Below are 16,658 nucleotides of genomic sequence, written 5' to 3' on the forward strand. Positions count from 1 at the left end.
TGTTTGGCAGTTGAAAGCAAAAATGAGAATCCTGTCTGATGTGGTTCTCGATGTACAGAGGGGTGGTATTTGCAACAAGAAATGGGGTGTTGAGGCCTGACTGGTGCTAAGATCCCCACATTCCACTTGAAATTGCAAAGTGCTGGCACTAGTTGACCGTGATAAGTAAGTATACTGTAATTCCTGGGGAAAACACTAGAAAAAGTACCTAAAGAGACCGACCGAAAAACCAGATTAAAATAGAACACAAAAAAATGTTCAAGTGACCCAGTGGAGGCAGAATCATGACAAAAAACACAGATTTGTATTACAATAGGAATAGGAAGAAATTTCCTTAATCTGATACAAAAAAGTGACGATTAAACTTAAAAGTAAAGTGTTGAAAATTCTTCTCTGGGATCGGGAAGAAAGTCAGCTATGATCAACATCATAATAAAGAGTTCAATCAGGGGAAATAATACAAGGAAAAAAAAGTAAAAGATATCAGCACTGGAAAAGCCAAAAGTAAGACTTCCACTACCTGGGACAAGATGACCAACTATGTAGGCAGAGTGTCCTGCCTGCCCTTTCCTCTCCTTCCTGAACAATCAAGCCCATAAATCAGCAGATGGGCAGCTGGAAGTTACCCTGTGGGGCTGATCTGCCTGAGAGCTGCAACCCAGCTGGAGAGGGAATCAGGATGGAGGGCAGCCTGGCTCTGCTGTCAGAGCCAGGGTGGGCCTGGGTCAAAGGGTGGGACCTCTATGTGGGAAAAGGCCTCTGTCCGTTCAAGGGAGGGTGCTCACACCCAAGAACTGGATGGAAGAAGTAACGTACGGAGGACAAGGAGTCAGGTTTCTCGTTGGAAAAGGAAGTTAAGAGAAATGGAAGTGGAGACCAGAACAAGCCTGTAAAGCTGGACCAACCGTAGAGGAAGAGACTGATGAATAAGTTTGTCTTAAACACTATGAATTTCTGTTGCCTTAGGAAATGGATCCAAAAAAATACTGCTAAGGTTTATGCAGAGGGTTCTGCCTATAAGTTTTATTCTAGGAGTTTTATGATTTCTGGCCTCACATTTCTGGTCTTTAATCCATTTTGAGTTTATTTTTATATGTGGTGTTAGAGAATGTTCTAATTTTGCTATTTTACATGAAGCTAGCTGTCCAGTCTTCCCAGCACCACTTATGAAGAGACTTTCTTTTCCCCATTGCATATTCTTGACTCCTTGATCACAGAATGAAATTTGGCCATTTGCAACAACATGGATGAACCGGAAGGGCATTATGCTAAGTGAAATAAGTCAGAGAAAGATAAACACAGTATAATGTCTATGTGTGAAATCTAAAAAATACAAGTAGTGAATATAACGAAAAAGAAACAGACTCACAGACACAGAGAATAAACTAACGCTTAATGTGGGGAAAGGGAAGCAGGGAGGGGTGAGATAATGGTAGAGAATTTAGAAGTACAAACCATTATGTATAAAGTAAGATACAAGGACATACTGCACAGGAGATGGCTCACTGTGCAGTGCTGGCAGGAACCGGAGCAATGGCTCTCTCAGCTGCTAGTTCAGTTTTCAGTCGCTCAGTCGTGTCCGACTCTTGGTGACCCTATGAACCTCAGCACGCCAGGCCTCCCTGTCCATCACCAACTCCCGAGTTCAAACTCACGTCCATTGAGTCGGTGATGCCATCCAGCCATCTCATCCTCTGTCGTCCCCTTCTCCTCCTGCCCCCAATCCCTCCCAGCATCAGGGTCTTTTCCAATGAGTCAACTCTTCGCATGAGGTGGCCAAAGTATTGGAGTTTCAGCTTCAGCATCAGTCCTTCCAATGAACACCCAGGACTGATCTCCTTTAGAATGGACTGGTTGGATCTCCTTGCAGTCCAAGGGACTCTCAAGAGTCTTCTCCAACACCACAGTTCAAAAGCTACTAATGGGGGAGGAAATGATGTGAACAGTCTGGTCTGACCATCAACCAAAACATACTGCTGCTCAAAAGAAGTCAGACAAGAATACACACTTGTAATTCCACTTATATGAAAATTCAGCCATAGGGTGAGGAGCCAGGAGAGTGGCTGGCTCGGCAGGAGGAGGTGGGGCTCCTGGGGTGGCACCTTTGTAACATCTCCTTGGGCTGTGTTACTGGGAAGTCATTAGACAGAGCACAGCACACGAGACGAGGACTCTCACCGGTGGTATCTGTGGAGGCCAGGACACTGGGTTGAGCGCAAGCACAGGACAAGGATGCCTTCGAAGGATCTAACACATCTAGTTGTTCCTCCAGTGTTTTAAATTTATGCTTTAGATTTTGCATTTCTGCTTCAAGGGCCAGAACGTAACCTTCCAAAAAACACAGTAAACACACAGGCAGAGGCGTTTACACTCTCACCCTTTATCTACCGCCCGCGCCCTCCCCTGTCCAGCCCTCAAGACTGTCCCATGCTGTCTGTGTGTCTCCCCTCCACAGACCAGCTCGCCGTGCTCTCCGAGTGGGCCCCACGATCAGGAGCCCTCGGTCTTGTGATCCTTGATGCAGACTTGACGATCCCATCCTGAGCACAGCTGCCAGAGGTGCCGCCCCTCCACTCACCATCCTGAGTCCCTGCCCTGAACAGTAGGAGGCGGGCCGCCTTTGTGGCTCGGGACGCTCCCCGGAGGAAAGGCCTGGTCCCCAGGCCCGCTGCCTACTCCAGGAGAGCGCAGTGCCAACTAGCCCTTGGTCCAAGTCTGTCTCTGATTTTTAGATGTGTCACATGTGTATCCTTCCCTTTTTCCCTCCACGAACCAATACAAAGTTTTTATTGTACATAAAAAATATGACTTAAGATCCTTTCTCTTGGAGGGAAAGCAGCTGTCATACTTTGACATAATCTATAATGGGGATGCTCATTTTTAAGACTCCAAGTGAAGCCTATTTACAGACCCAGTAGAGAAGACTCTTCGTCTTCCCTCTTCCCCTTGCTCACCAGGAACCGCAGAATCTGCTGCTGCCTTTGGGTCAGGCTGGTTTGTTTGTGAGGTCTCCCCTCCTAACCGGGCAGAAGGAAGAATTTGGTCACTTAGAGCTTCCATTTCTTTCCTCATTTGTGCAATAACATTTCGCAAACTTGTGTTCTGCTCTTTTAGCTGCTGGATCTCACTAGATGGAAAACTTTTATTGATTTCTTCTCCTTGATAGCTTAGAGGCCTCTGTCAAATACAGGAAAAAAAAAAAAGGAAAAGAAAATGGTTAGAGCCAAGAACCAGTGATTCCCTTGTGCGTCTGAGGCTGGCTGTGTCTGTGTCTGTCAGCATCCTCCAGGCCCCCGTCCCTGCTGCCCCTCCTCTGTCCTGGAAGTGGGTAATGCTGACAGAACTATGAAAATGCTTTTTCTTTTATGTTTCATAAAGACAAGACCACTGTTTTTCAAAGATAATTTTTATTGAGAGATTTGGGGACTCTTCCTTTTTAGTCAAAAACCCATCATTCATCCGTGAGAGGGGCAGTTATTTAAAAAAAAAAAAAGAGAGAGAGAGAGAGAGACTTCCCTGGGGGTCTGGTGGCTAAGACTGTGCTGCTGATGGAGCAGGCCTGGGTGCGATCCCTGGTCAGGGAACTAGATCCCACATGGTGCAACTAAGACCAAGTGCAGCCACGTAAAATAAATAAATATCAAAAAAGATGGACAATAACAAGTGTTGGTGAGGATGTGGAGAAAATGGAGCCCTTGTACAAGGGAAAAGTACTCGGTGGTTTGTAAATGCAAGTATAACATGGTGCGGCCGCTGTGGAAAACAATCTGGCTGTTCCTCAACAAAGTAAGCACAGAGCTATTATGTAACCCAGCAAGTCCACTCTTGGGTACAGACCTGAGAGAAGTGAAAACACAGATCCACACAGAAACCTGCAGACATGTTTGGAGCATTAATCACAGTAGCCAAAATGGAAACATCCAAGTGTCCACCAACAGATGATGGATAGACAAAAGTTAACACGATGAAATATTATATAGCCATAAAAGGAATGCCGTTCTGACACACACTACCACATGGATGGAACATGAAAACATCATGCTGAGTGACAGTCAAGGACTTTAAAGCAGTACGCATGAATATACTCCAGGATTTAAAGAAAAATATGAAAAAACAGAAATAGAAGATATCAAAAAGAACAAAATAGCATCTACAGAGATGAAAAATACATTGTCTGAAGGAAAAGTTCACTGGATAGGATGGGATTAAGAGCAGATAAGATACTACAGGAGGAAAGGTTAAGTCAACACAAACACAGAGCAGCAGAAAGTATCCAAACTCAAGAACAGAGTGAAAGGCAAAAGAACAAGTAACAGCAGAGCCCTAGGGACTGCAGAACACTGTGAAGCAGACATACACTAACCCGATCAATGAGGGGATGGAAAAGGATTCAGAACGTGTTGGCAAAAAAATGTCAAATTTGATGAAAACCTAAGTCCACAGATCCAAGAAGTTCAACAAACCCAAAGCAAGATAAACACAAAGATAGTCACACCAAAGAGCACATCATGGTCAAACTACTTAAAAACAGTGATGAAGGAAATCTCTTAAAAACCACCAGAGGAAAAAAGGCACATTACCTTTCTGCAGAAGGACAAATAAAAGAAACTACCAACTTCTCAAAAGAACCAGTGAAACCTAGAAGACTTCCCACTAAGATACCATGCCGAGAGGTCCGGCCATGGAGTTGAGCTGGGGTGAACACTGGGCCAGCTTTATTCTGGAGAGCACTATGGTGAACTAGAACTGTAAAATTCCTGCAGTGGTATGTATGACTTTTGTTTCCAAAGTGAAGCTATTTCTTCTGTTACCGCTAGTACCCAGCTTTTCAAGCCACCTCTGGCTCCGCTATGCACCTGCCTGCCTCCTTCCAGCCACCGCTCTGGCCCCACTGCTCCTCCTGCAAACATCCAACCTCCCTCTCTGTGCCCACTGGGCCATTCGCCACCTTCTCTGCGGCAGAGCCTTAGGATGCTCCCGCTCAGGCAGACAGCAGAGTGGTCAGGGCTGTGCACCTGGCTGGCACTGCTCACATTCTCCCTCTGCCACCTGTGGGGAAGGGACCACCCCTCTTAGGGCCTCAGCTTCCTTGTCCTGAACAACAGGATCCACCTCAAAGTTGCAGTGCAGCCCACTCCCAAAGTGAATCTTCTGTCCCTGTGGCTGTGGCTGTGTTTGCCCTAGCAGCCTGCCTGGCGGTGCTGCCTTGGTCTCTGTGGGGTGATCACTCCAGCCCTGCCAAGGCGCCATCATCGAAACTAGTGCCGAGCAAAGAGGAAGCTGTGGCCACAGCCAAGAGGCTGCCTGTCTGTGCAGTGCAATCTGTGGTGGGCTCAGCGCGTCCCAGGAAGCACCACGTCTTCCTCCCTGAGCAGCCTCTGTCTCGGCTTCAGTGCGTGACAGATCCCCTGCTGCCCCTACTTCGTTTGCCAAGGGCCCACCTCTATAGAACTCAGCACCAACTGCCGCCTGCCAGCCGACATCTGCTGCTTTACCAGGTGGTCACATCTTTAACCTGGTCACAGTATCAAGGCCCTGAAGGGGGAACAGAGGTGTTTTGCTATTATCTGGAGGAGTCAAGACTTCATTCCTCTGGGTCAACCGAAACTTGCACAGCATCCTCCACCACCCTGGGTCCCTGCTTGGTAAGGAAGCCACATCTCTGTGTTAAGACCACCAGGCCAGCTCACCTTCACCGGTGTCTGAGGTGCTGCTCTGCCACGCCCCCTCATCTTGCCTCCAGGGCCCCCTGTACGGAACACGCGGCACTTGTTTCTGACCCCAGGCCATTTCTAAGGTTCCTGTTCACTTAACAAGGCAACAAGCCACTGACAGGCCTCCCTGACCGGCTGAGCCGGTACTTGGAGACAAATGTCTTCTTGTAATTGCCAGCCTAGCAGTAAAATACAAAAAGAAAAATTTGCGTAGGGAGGCTCATTAATAAAAACAACAACAAAAAAGAGGCATTTGTTTTCTTTCTATGCCCTAGAGAAGGCACCCATGCAAAAACCACCAGCGATGAGTCCCCAGGACCATAGGTGACCCTGGAGACTAGGGCTGGCCCCTCCTTTCCTCCTGGGAACACCAGTGCTCCCAAGCCTGACCACTGGCTGAGTGTGAAGCTTCCCAGAGGTCTGTTAACAGACACACCTTCTGGAGCTTGACCCCTAGGGCATCAGGCCTAGTATGTCCTGCTGGGATGCGCTCATGTGACCTTAATTAATCCATCTTAACTAATCACATCCATAAAGACCCTATTTCCAAGGAAGGTTGCATCCTGAGGCACCCGGACAAGAATACGTCTTTCGAGGCCACCATTCAACCTGGGGTCGTCCCACGGTCAGTGTCAGGCTCTGGCTGGCACACAGCAGCATGGGAGTCTGTGCCTTTTGAGAGGAACGGCCATCGTCACATATTGAATGGCTCAGTTACCACATGTGAAGAAGTGTGTTTTGGGATAAAGCTCTAACCTTTTGGTTCTCTGTGTTACCGTCTGCCATGGTACAGTATCTGATTTTGAGGCTTTTTTGATATTTCAGATACTAAAGACAGAAGACTGAGTGCAGATTCCCATTAGCTGGTTGAGCCTTGGTCTCACCTTGTGTGAACAGTCATCTTAAAAGAAACATGGCTGAAAAAATCTACCTCCAGTGCTGATTCTATTTGACGTGTTTTCCCTCTGGCCGGGGGAACAGATATCTCCATGGGGCCAGGGAGGAAGAGCTGCAAGGAAGACTCAGGAGGAGGGCGGCCCCTCACCTGAGCCTCCTCCTCAGGGAGCAGCCCACGTGTCCGCAGAGCCTGCAGGGCCTGGTCTCTCTCTCGGGTCACAGCCTTCAGCACCACCTCTCGGTCACACAGTCGTCGCTCCGTCTCCTGGAGCTTGGCAACAACCTGGGGAAAACACAGACTCAGTTCATCTTGGGAGGATCAGAAGGGAGTGGTGCCACTTTCAAGGTCCAGACCAGCTCCCTACCCTGCTGGGAAGCAGAGAGCAGGCACGAGGGTGAGAAACCCCAGGAAATATGTGGCCGTCAGAGCCAGAGGAGCACAGCAAATGCTGGGACCACCTATGCATCCAGCTCCACAGGCAGCTGCCTGGCCATTAGAGAAAGGCTGCGGGCAGGGACTCACTGCGAGTCCTGCTGTTATAAACCACACTGCTCAGTGAGGCCAAGTGCTTTCAAGTGCAAAGGATAACTTGGTGAGGGCCCAAGCCGGCTCCATGCTGCAGCGGACATTCCCAGCCCTTCCTTCTGCAGAAAGAAGTCAGACAGCCCAGGGGAGTGCAGACCTGGTCTCTGGCTGCTGTCAGGCCCTGAATCAAGTCCTCGGCCTGCTGGTACTGCTCCCGCTCGACACCTTCGCAGCGGCGCTGCCAGTCCAGCTCTAGCTGCACCTTGTCACGCTCCAGGCTCCGCTCCCTCTCTACTGCTAGAGACAGCTGCTGTTTGTACCTGCGGGGGTAAAAAGTGCCAACATTAACATTGTCCTGAGGTTCCTTTAGGCTGTGATGTAGCTGAGATGGGAGGCGTCCCTCCTGGGCCCCCTGGCCAGCCATGTTCACGGGCTCAGCCGACACCTTCACACAGGCCCAGGTTCAGAGGGGAGCAGGCGGCCAGGCCCCCCAGTCCTGAGAAACTCAGCACCGTAGGAGATGAGGTCAAACTCAGTAAGAGACAGGAAGAAAGCCAGCAAACTCAGACAAACAAGAAAACAGCCGCACTAGAGAAGTGCAGGAGGGTTCCTAGCAGAGCACACAGAGCTGGAGGGTCAACAATAAGCTGAAAGGTCAAACATAACTCAGTGTCCATCTTCTGGGGGTTGGGAGAGATCAGAATGGAAGAAGGAAAGAACCACGAAAGTAGGAGGAACTGGTAGGCTCTGCCAGTCAGCACAGTGTCCTTAGGAATCATCAGAGGATGTCCAGGGAGCCCAGTGGAGACCCTGGGGTGCATGTGGCAACAGGGCTAGACTGGCCCTCGTGGAGAGATCTTACATGCATGTGGTGCTCAGTCATGCCTGACTCGCTGTGGCCCCGTGGACAGCAGCCTGCCAGGCTCCTCTGTCCATGGGATTATGGTATTCTCCAGGCAAGAATCCTGGAGTGGGCTGCCATTTCCTCGTCCAAGGATCTGACTGGAGGACCAGATCTCCGTGTCTTCTGCATTGGCAGGTGGATTCTCTACCACTGAGTCACAAAGAGACCCTAGAGCCACTATAACAAAGATTTAAAGCAACCCTTAAACGATCAAGCTGCTCTGCCGCTGCTGCTGCTGCTAAGTCACTTCAGTCGTGTCCAACTCTTAGTGAACCCATGGACTGCAGCCTACCAGGCTCCTCCATCCATGGGGTTTTCCAGGCAAGAGTACTGGAGTGGGGTGCCATTGCCTTCTCTGAGCTGCTCAGCGGGACTAACTAATTAACCAATTAACTACCTACAGCTGAGCAGCAGGGGCCTGTGAAAGGAAGATGACCAACCTAGAGGCCTGCTGACACAGTGGCCACATATCTGACAGCCATGGACAGCTGTGACATGTGCAAGGAAGCAGGATACTGGCCTCTGTGCCACAGAAACAGACTCTCAACAGAGGTGGCAGGAAAATACGTAAAGCAGCTCCTGTAAATATGTTCAGAGATTAAAAGCAACCACACACACAGTGAGGAGATTAATGAAAAGTAAAATGTGTGAAATAAAAACTTCACCAGCCTTAGGACTTCCTTAATGGTTCATGTGGCTAAGACTCCTTGCTCCCAAGGCAGGGTGCCTGGGTTCGATCCCTGCTCAGGGAACTAGATTCCACATGCCGCAACTGAAGATCCTGCACGCTGCATCTAGGACCCGGTGTAGCCAAATAAATAAATAAAAATAGCAACCCCCCGAAAAAAAACCCTCACCAGTCTTTCCAGCAGATGAGGCCTTGTGGGCAAAGTCTCAGAAGCTAGCAAAAGAACATTAGATTAAAGCAAAGAAAACAGAAGACAGACAATAATAAGGATAAGAATAGATATTGAAATTGAAAACAGAAAAACCATTGAAAAAAGTCAAAGAAACCAAATGCTGGCTGTTTGGAAGGATCTGTAAAATGGATAAATCTCTAGCTAGACTCATGAGAAGAAAAGAGAAAATACGTATCATCAGTATCAAGAAGGGGAGAGGACCTTGTTACAGACTTTACACATATTAGAGAGACAGTAAAGAAATACTATAAACAATTTCATGTCAGTCAAGTCAACAATTAGATGAAATGAACAAACTCACTGAAAGACACAAATTACCAAGTGACACGTGCACAAAATAGAAAATCTGAAAATTCAAATAAATATCCAAAGAAACCAGACACAAAAGAGTATAAACTCTTTTACGCAGATGAAATTCCAGAACAGGAGAAGCCCACAGTGGCAGAGAGCAGTCCACAGGGTGCCAGGGAGGGAGGAGACTCTGGGCGCTGGGCGGGTTTCACATGATGGCGGCACTGGTGGTTGTACCACATCCTTAAGTGTGTGTTTGTCAAGATTCATCAACTGTACAGTTAAAATGGGTACATTTACTATAGTTCAATGATTCCTTAGGAGAGAGAATACTACCTTTACTCAAGTCTTTATTCTGGCTGATAGGAAAAGACACCAAGACACTAGAACAAATCAGAACTCAGAGATGATTCCTGATATGGGACGAAATAGCACACACCCTTTTACAGCCCTGGTGCAGACTGGGAACTGTGCTCTGTGGGAAAGACTGCCTCTGACCACCCGCCCTGCCGCCCCCATCTTCGCCCCCTTCCTCCATCACACATACCTTCCAATATCCTGCTGGCATCTGGTCAGCTGTGCCTTCAGCTTCATCTCCTCTTCCTGCAGTGACTGAACCTGAAGGTCTTTGGAGATCATCTCCTTAGATAGCTGAGCAATCTGGGCATCCCAGCTAGACTTGAGAGCTGATGCATCTTTCCGAAGTCTAAATCAAGAAGGGAAGCGACGTGAATGTGGGCGTGGTTCTCACCCAAGCTCTCTTTTACAACACACACACACACACACACAGAGTCCTCAGAGGAAATGCTGCAGATCAAGGTCTCTTCTACACATATCAGGGCACAGACTTCCCTGCCTAGATTAAGAAGTAGTCCTACGCAAGAAGAAATATCTACCCATCCCTCCCACCGGCCCAGGCACTGACTAACACCTGTAGCACGCCAAGCCAACACCAAGTGTGTGAGGAAGTAGGGGCCAGGACATGTCTCTTGGAGCCAGAGATCCTGAGACTGCACCATCTGACACACCTGGGCACCCCTTGCCATGCCTAGCACAGTCCCTCCACATAGAGACTTTTAACACGTATCTCCAAACTGAATAGTAAGATAAGGTTCTACATTCATTGGTAGAATCTTGACAAATTTGATAAATCTCCCAAGAAGCAAAACTTGAGAAAAACATCTAGAGATATTGACTAGAGTAGCTATGGTATTAACCATGCAAAGCTTGCAGGGTAGTCACCCTATTTGCGGCTCTGGCCTGTTTCCCTCCTAAGCTGCATTCAGTATGCTGTGGGGTAAATACTATGGTCATGCACTGGCCACTGCCCAGAGCCACAGGCCCATGGGTGGGCCATGGACTGCGGCACAGAGGTAGACAAGCCACGGGAAGGCAAATGGCCATCAGTCTACAAGGTCTTAGAGCAAAGTCCTGACTGCAGTTGCCTTGAGACTTAGAAAAGCTCCATCCAAACAGGGGCAGAAACAGGAAGGAGAAAGGAGCAGCTGCCCTCATGGGAAACTTCTTTCAACATTTCAGCTTAAACAGGCCTCAATATTGAGGCTGGTGTGCTGGTTAAAATGCCCTTGGCAAAGGGCTCAGCCAACCTCATAGGAACGAGATGGTTCTGCTCTGCTCTTCCTACCCTGGCCCTGTGACCCCCAAGCCTATGAGTCCCTGCCTGAGGAGCCCTGTGCTCTCCACTCTCTTGGGCATCCCAGTGCCCTCGCATGCCTGGCACAGACATGTGGTGGCTGGGTAGGGCTTTCTGCTCACAGGCAAAGCCCACTGCAGTGGGCAGAGGCTGGTGTGGGGGGTCCCACAACCTCAGTCCTGGTCAAGCCAGGATTGTCAACACTCTGAGTAGCAGAGTTCTCTGTTCATAAAGGACTGCAGTGAAGCTCATTTAGGAAAACCCTTTAGAGACCAAGGTGGGAATGAAGAAGGGGAATGAGTATGGGGAAATGTACAAAACCCCACAGCCCAGAGGAAAGCCATGCTGCTCGGTAAAGCATTAGGATTCTTCAGCTCTATTACTAACTTAGGAAAAGGCACCCTCTTTGAAACTGCCTAGATACAGTATATAATAAAAGTGTCACATTCTCAAAGGATTAAGACCTTTCAAGTGTGCGATTTCCAGTGTTATTCTTAGCTATTGGAAAAAGTCATTTTTCTTAGTATGATTTAAACAAATTACTTCTAGTACATCCAGATTCATACTGACCTCTTACCTAAAAAAACCCAGCTCATCCTAGTAACACAGGGGGCTGCAAAACATTGGAAACTTGAGAACACGTCCAGCTCAGACACAGTGCTGGTGTCAGAACCGGGGCTGCAGCAGTTCCTCTCCAGGTCCACCCAGTACCCCTTCGCTGGGGCAGTGCCTGTTCTGGTCCCATGTAGTTGTTGGGGTGATAAAAGTCGCATGTGGGGGCCCAGGTGAAGTGAAAGTCACTCAGCCGTGTCCAACTCTTTGCAACCCCATGTGCTATTCAGTCCATGGAATTCTCCAGCCCAGAAAACTGGAGTGGGTAGCCCATCCCTTTTCCACGGGATCTTCCCGACCCAGGAATCGAACTGGAGTCTCCGGCATTGCAGGTGGATTCTTTACCAACTGAGCTATCAGGGGGCCCAAGAGCCTGTAACAAAGCTGCCTCCCACCCCATGAGCCAACCTAGAGCCAAGACCACATGGGGCAGTATGTATAGGCAGGCAGGGTGCTCATGGGATCCGGACTTCACCCTGGCTGTGTCCCACCACGCACTTAGCCCCGGAGCCTTGAGTGACATGACAGAGGAAAATGAGAGGTTCTTCTCTGTTCTGTGTGTCACTAAAAGACAAAAGGACATGAGATGCCTAGCCTGCCCTGGAATTCCAAAGCACTCCTTCCCCTCTACCTACTCACTGGCAACTCTGCTCCAAGGCCCAAGGAAAGGGAAGCAGCTGACAGCCCTGGGAAGTCGACTGCCTGGGCCCCACGCATCAAGCAGGATGTCTGTTCTGAGCTTCCCATTATAGTCCCTGACCTGATCCTTCATGATTCCATATGTGTTGGGCTTCCACAACTATAAGAGAAGTTGCTGGAGCTTGAGAGCCATATTTTTATTTCTTCTTAATTTCTAATTCTCACGAGATGATTTGTACACAGCAGGGGCTTTGTATGTGGCCATGAATGGGATCCTGGTTCCCGCTCCACTTTGCCAAGACCAAGACAGCACAAGCAGGCCTGTGTTCTGGAGAGCAGAGAACTTGCCCTCGTTGAGTCCTGGCCTCCATCCAGCATTTGGACCAGCGCTGCCCAGCACTGAGCCAAGGGCCATTCAGGGCTCCCAGGCACGTGGCCAGTCTGAATTGAGATCTGCCTTTAAAATTTAGCATCAAAAAATGCAAAATACCTCAATAACAATTTGCTCAGGCAAGTTTAGGCATCCATCTTCATTAATATTTTTTAATTGATTACTTATTTTTTTCTCAAACTTAAACTTTTTATTTTGTATTGTGGTATAGCTGATTAACCAATTACTTTCCCATGTGGCAGCAGTGGTAAAGAACTGGCCTACCAATGCAGGAGATGCGGGTTCAGTCCCTGGGTCTGGAAGATTCCCTGGAGCAGAGCACGGCAACTCAGTCCAGTATTCTTGACTGGAGAATCCCATGAACAGGAGCTGGCAGGCTCCTGTGTCCATAGTGTCACAAAGAGTTGGATGTGACTGAAGTGACTTGAGCACACAAGCACACAATGAGATGGTATTTTGGACATACTGGGTTAAAACATGTTATTGAAGTTAATTTCATCTACTTCTTTTTGCGTCTGGGCTGTGAATATTAGGAGGTTAAAGTGCCCTCTGGCCCTTTTGATAGGTTATATGTCTGCATGGTTACACGCACACAAGGTTCTCACAATGCGGTCTCAGCTCATCATTTCTCTACCCTGCTATCCACAAACTAATGGTCACGAGAAAACCAGCACAAACAGGCCCAAAGAGACAACAAAATCATAATATGGGCCATTTTGTCGCTGACTTGTAAAGAGTACGTCTCGGTACGAAAAGACGCTGATACAGACACTACGGTTTCTCCTGGGAACCCACTGATGCTACTCGTCACGGCCTCTCGACTGTCCAGTGGGAAAGCGGGAAGAAACATGACGGTGGACCTGCCGAGAGGAGAGAGCAGAGGCAGGAGGCCTCCCCTCAGGAAGGCCTGTGCACCTGGACCCTGGGCTCTGAGTTACTGTCTGTGAGAAGGACCCTGGGAGAGTCTGTCCAAACCAAACAAGGAGTGGCTGGGAGACACACACCCTTGAGACTGAGCCACCTCACCCCTCCAGCTATTGCCGCCTAGGTTTAACAGATCAAACAATAAAACGCATGACTCTAAAGAAGCTATCCAGAATAAGCTTTGACTTCCTGGTATTTTATAGTTTAAGAGCCATTCTCCCCTTTAGTAGAAATATAACTTGGCAGAGAATTCTCTGTGGGAAAGAGAGACAGAAATATTTCCCTAACAAAGGGGAAAAGCCAGTTGCTAAACAGCAGGATTTGCAAATGACTTATTTGTCTTAATCATCTTCCGTAAACACAGCTTCTCTGAAGATCACTTCCTTACTGGCTGCCAAGAGGCTGAGTTCAGTTACTGCTTCAGTTACCATGATCCTTCAGAGACACCAAGCACAGTGGGATAGAGTGGTTGTGTATGGCCTGGCTTAGATGTCAAAAAGAAAACTGGGTTTGAAAAGAAGTTAGTTTGGAATTCCCCGGCAGTCTGGTGGTTAGGACTCTGTGTTTTCACTGCCAAGGGCCTGGATTCAATCTCTGGTTGGGGAACTAAGATCCTGCAAGCCATATGGCATGGCCAAACAAACAAATAGTTTAAAAAAAAATTTTTTTTTTAAATTGTATTTTTGGTTGTGCTGGGTCTTCATTGCTGTGCTTGGGTTTCCTCCATGTGGAGTGTGGGGCTGCTGTCCAGGTGCGCAGGCCTCTTACTGCAGTGGCTTCTCTTGTGCAGCACGGCCTCGAGGCGCACGGGCTTCAGCAGGTGCAGCAGGCAGGCTCAGGAGTTGTGGCTCGAGGGCTCTAGAGCAAGGGCTCAGTGGTTGTGGCGTGGGGGCTTAGTTGCTCCTCGGCACGTGAAATCTCCCTGGACCAGGTATCAGACCCGAGTCCCCGGTATTGGCAGGCGGATTCTTATCCACTGTATCACCAGGGAAGTCCAAAAAGAATTTTTAATTAAAAAAAACCAAAAACAATAAAAAGAAACTAGTTTGTGGAGAAACTGGAACCCCTGTGGAGAATGTGCAATTACTGTGGAACACAGTTCCTCAGAAAGTTACATCTAGCACCTCCACTTCCGGGTACACATCCAAAAGAACTGAAGAGAGACCTGAAAAGAAATCTGCTCACCCACAGTCACAGCTGCTAAAAGGCGGAAACACCCAAGATCGCCATCAACGGATGAAATGATAAACAAAAGGTAGCTGAAGGCAAGCAATGTGATGTTACTCAGCCTTAAAGACAAGAGCATTCTGATGCCTGCTACAGCAACGTGGATGAACCTTGAAGCCATCACGCTGAGTGGGATCAGTCAGTCAGAGGGATTCCACTCGAGTGAGGCCCTTAGGGCACTCAGATTCAGAGATGGGCGGTGGGGTGGTGGGTGCCAGGGGCTGGGAGAGGGGGAAGGGGAATCATTACTGAAGAGGCACAGTTATAGTTTCACAAAGAAAAGGGTCTGGAGACGAACGGAGTGACAGTTGCTCAACAGCGTGAATGTGCTTAATGCCACTGAATTTAAAAGTGGCCAAGATGGTAATTTCCTGCTATGTGTATTTTACCATAAATAAATAAATGCACACTTTCATACATATGTCCACACACACTTTCAAATGAAACAAAAGGAAAGAGAATGGTTAAGAAAGTGACGGGAGAGCTGCAGGGGTGACTCCCAACACCCGGTGCCCACTTCCCTTCATCTGAAACAGGTAACTAGGCAGCCAGGCCCTTGGCCCGGGCTCACTTGTCAATGGCGGCGTCCTTCTCCTTGGTGGCATCCACCTGCTTCCACTCGGCCCTGCGGAGCTGTACTTCGAGGTTCTCACAACGCGCCTGCAGCTCCAGGGCCCTGGCCTCCGCTGCCTGCAGCTGCTCCACGTGGGCGCTCTTTGCTGCCATCAGCACAGCGTCCCTTTCCCTGGCCAGATGGTCCAGCTCCTCATGCCTGAAACACAGGGAGGTCCCCAACTGCTCACATGGGCCCCGTTCTGGACCCGCTAGCCCAGAACCTCCCTCGTCCTGCTGGAGGGCTGCATACGTGTCCTTTTAGAGGGCATTTTTGCCCACTTCCTCTGCTCCTCATTCCTCACGAGGAACCACTGACTGAGAGATTTTCAGACTGGCCCCCCTCCCTCCCAAGCTCACAGTCCTTAGGAAAAAGAGACTTGAGCAGATATTTGTGCTTTAGGAAAAAGAACCCAGAACAGATGCTTCAGCAAAGCACCACCAGCAGAACCCTCACAGACTAGGGAAGAAGAGTGCAGGTGCAAACTGCCCTCCCTTCACAGCTACCCCAACTGCTGAGCTGCTTTCAACCCAGGATCGGAGACTTCCAAGAACTGGGGGCCTTGGGAGGCAGGCTGCATGTCCGTCTTGGTGAGAGATGTCAAACCTGTAGAAACTCTGTCAATGGAACAGATATTTGTCTCGAAAATACAGGTGTTGCTAACATGCAACACCATGCTGACATGACTTTTTATGCTTTTATTCTATTTGGCTTTAGTGAAAAGTAAAAAGCCCTAAAAAACATAATTCTACAGCATTCTCTTCAGATTTCATCAGCGTTGTTTGATGAGATGGTTAAGCCTTATTTAATCAAGTCATGTGATGTACTTTTCATTCCAATTACGATCAGTTCTCATCTTACTCATCTTGCAAACTGTTCAGTATTTTCCACCTTCTAATAGCAAAAAAATATACATATAACAGCTGCTGTACCTGTTAAGTTTCTGGTAAGATATACCTTTCTTTTTCACCAAATCACAAAAAGTGTTTGACCATGACAACTAGTGAAGGGAAGGAGTTATCTCTGAACGCATCATCCTGTGATCATTGGTTAGTTATTTTCCAGAGGCAAACACCAAGACTCCAGGGCACAGACACCACTGCCTACACCAGGGAACACAGGTTCCTTGTCACCTTGGCCAAATAAATAATGCCACCTGGGCTGCACATGACTCTGCAGGGCCACGCAGTGTGATGCCACAGAACATGTGTGTGTACCCTGCTCCTGTGACTGTGTCAGTGGGTCAGGTCTATTAGCGCTAAGGTGTCAACCTGGACGGCTTTCAGCAAGTCGTTTCACCACGCGTGTCCTGTAATTCTCAGGGTTTTGATATTCCTCCAAACACA

General features: G+C 48.5%; 1 protein-coding gene across 1 annotated transcript in view; it reads right to left on the reverse strand.

The window, feature by feature from the left end:
- Positions 1-16,658, reverse strand: part of CCDC57 (coiled-coil domain containing 57) — a 112,173-nt gene that overhangs the window by 64,878 nt on the left and 30,637 nt on the right. Inside the window, exons 7-12 of the mRNA XM_055575433.1 lie at positions 15,271-15,471; positions 9,800-9,958; positions 7,295-7,457; positions 6,760-6,894; positions 2,955-3,177; positions 2,179-2,328 (exon numbers count right to left, since the gene is read on the reverse strand). Of these exons, the coding sequence (XP_055431408.1) occupies positions 2,179-2,328; positions 2,955-3,177; positions 6,760-6,894; positions 7,295-7,457; positions 9,800-9,958; positions 15,271-15,471 (1,031 nt within the window). The remainder of the gene's footprint in view (positions 1-2,178; positions 2,329-2,954; positions 3,178-6,759; positions 6,895-7,294; positions 7,458-9,799; positions 9,959-15,270; positions 15,472-16,658) is intronic.

The sequence above is a fragment of the Bubalus kerabau genome, chromosome 4, assembly GCF_029407905.1.
Source record: "Bubalus kerabau isolate K-KA32 ecotype Philippines breed swamp buffalo chromosome 4, PCC_UOA_SB_1v2, whole genome shotgun sequence".
Lineage (NCBI taxonomy): Eukaryota > Metazoa > Chordata > Mammalia > Artiodactyla > Bovidae > Bubalus > Bubalus kerabau.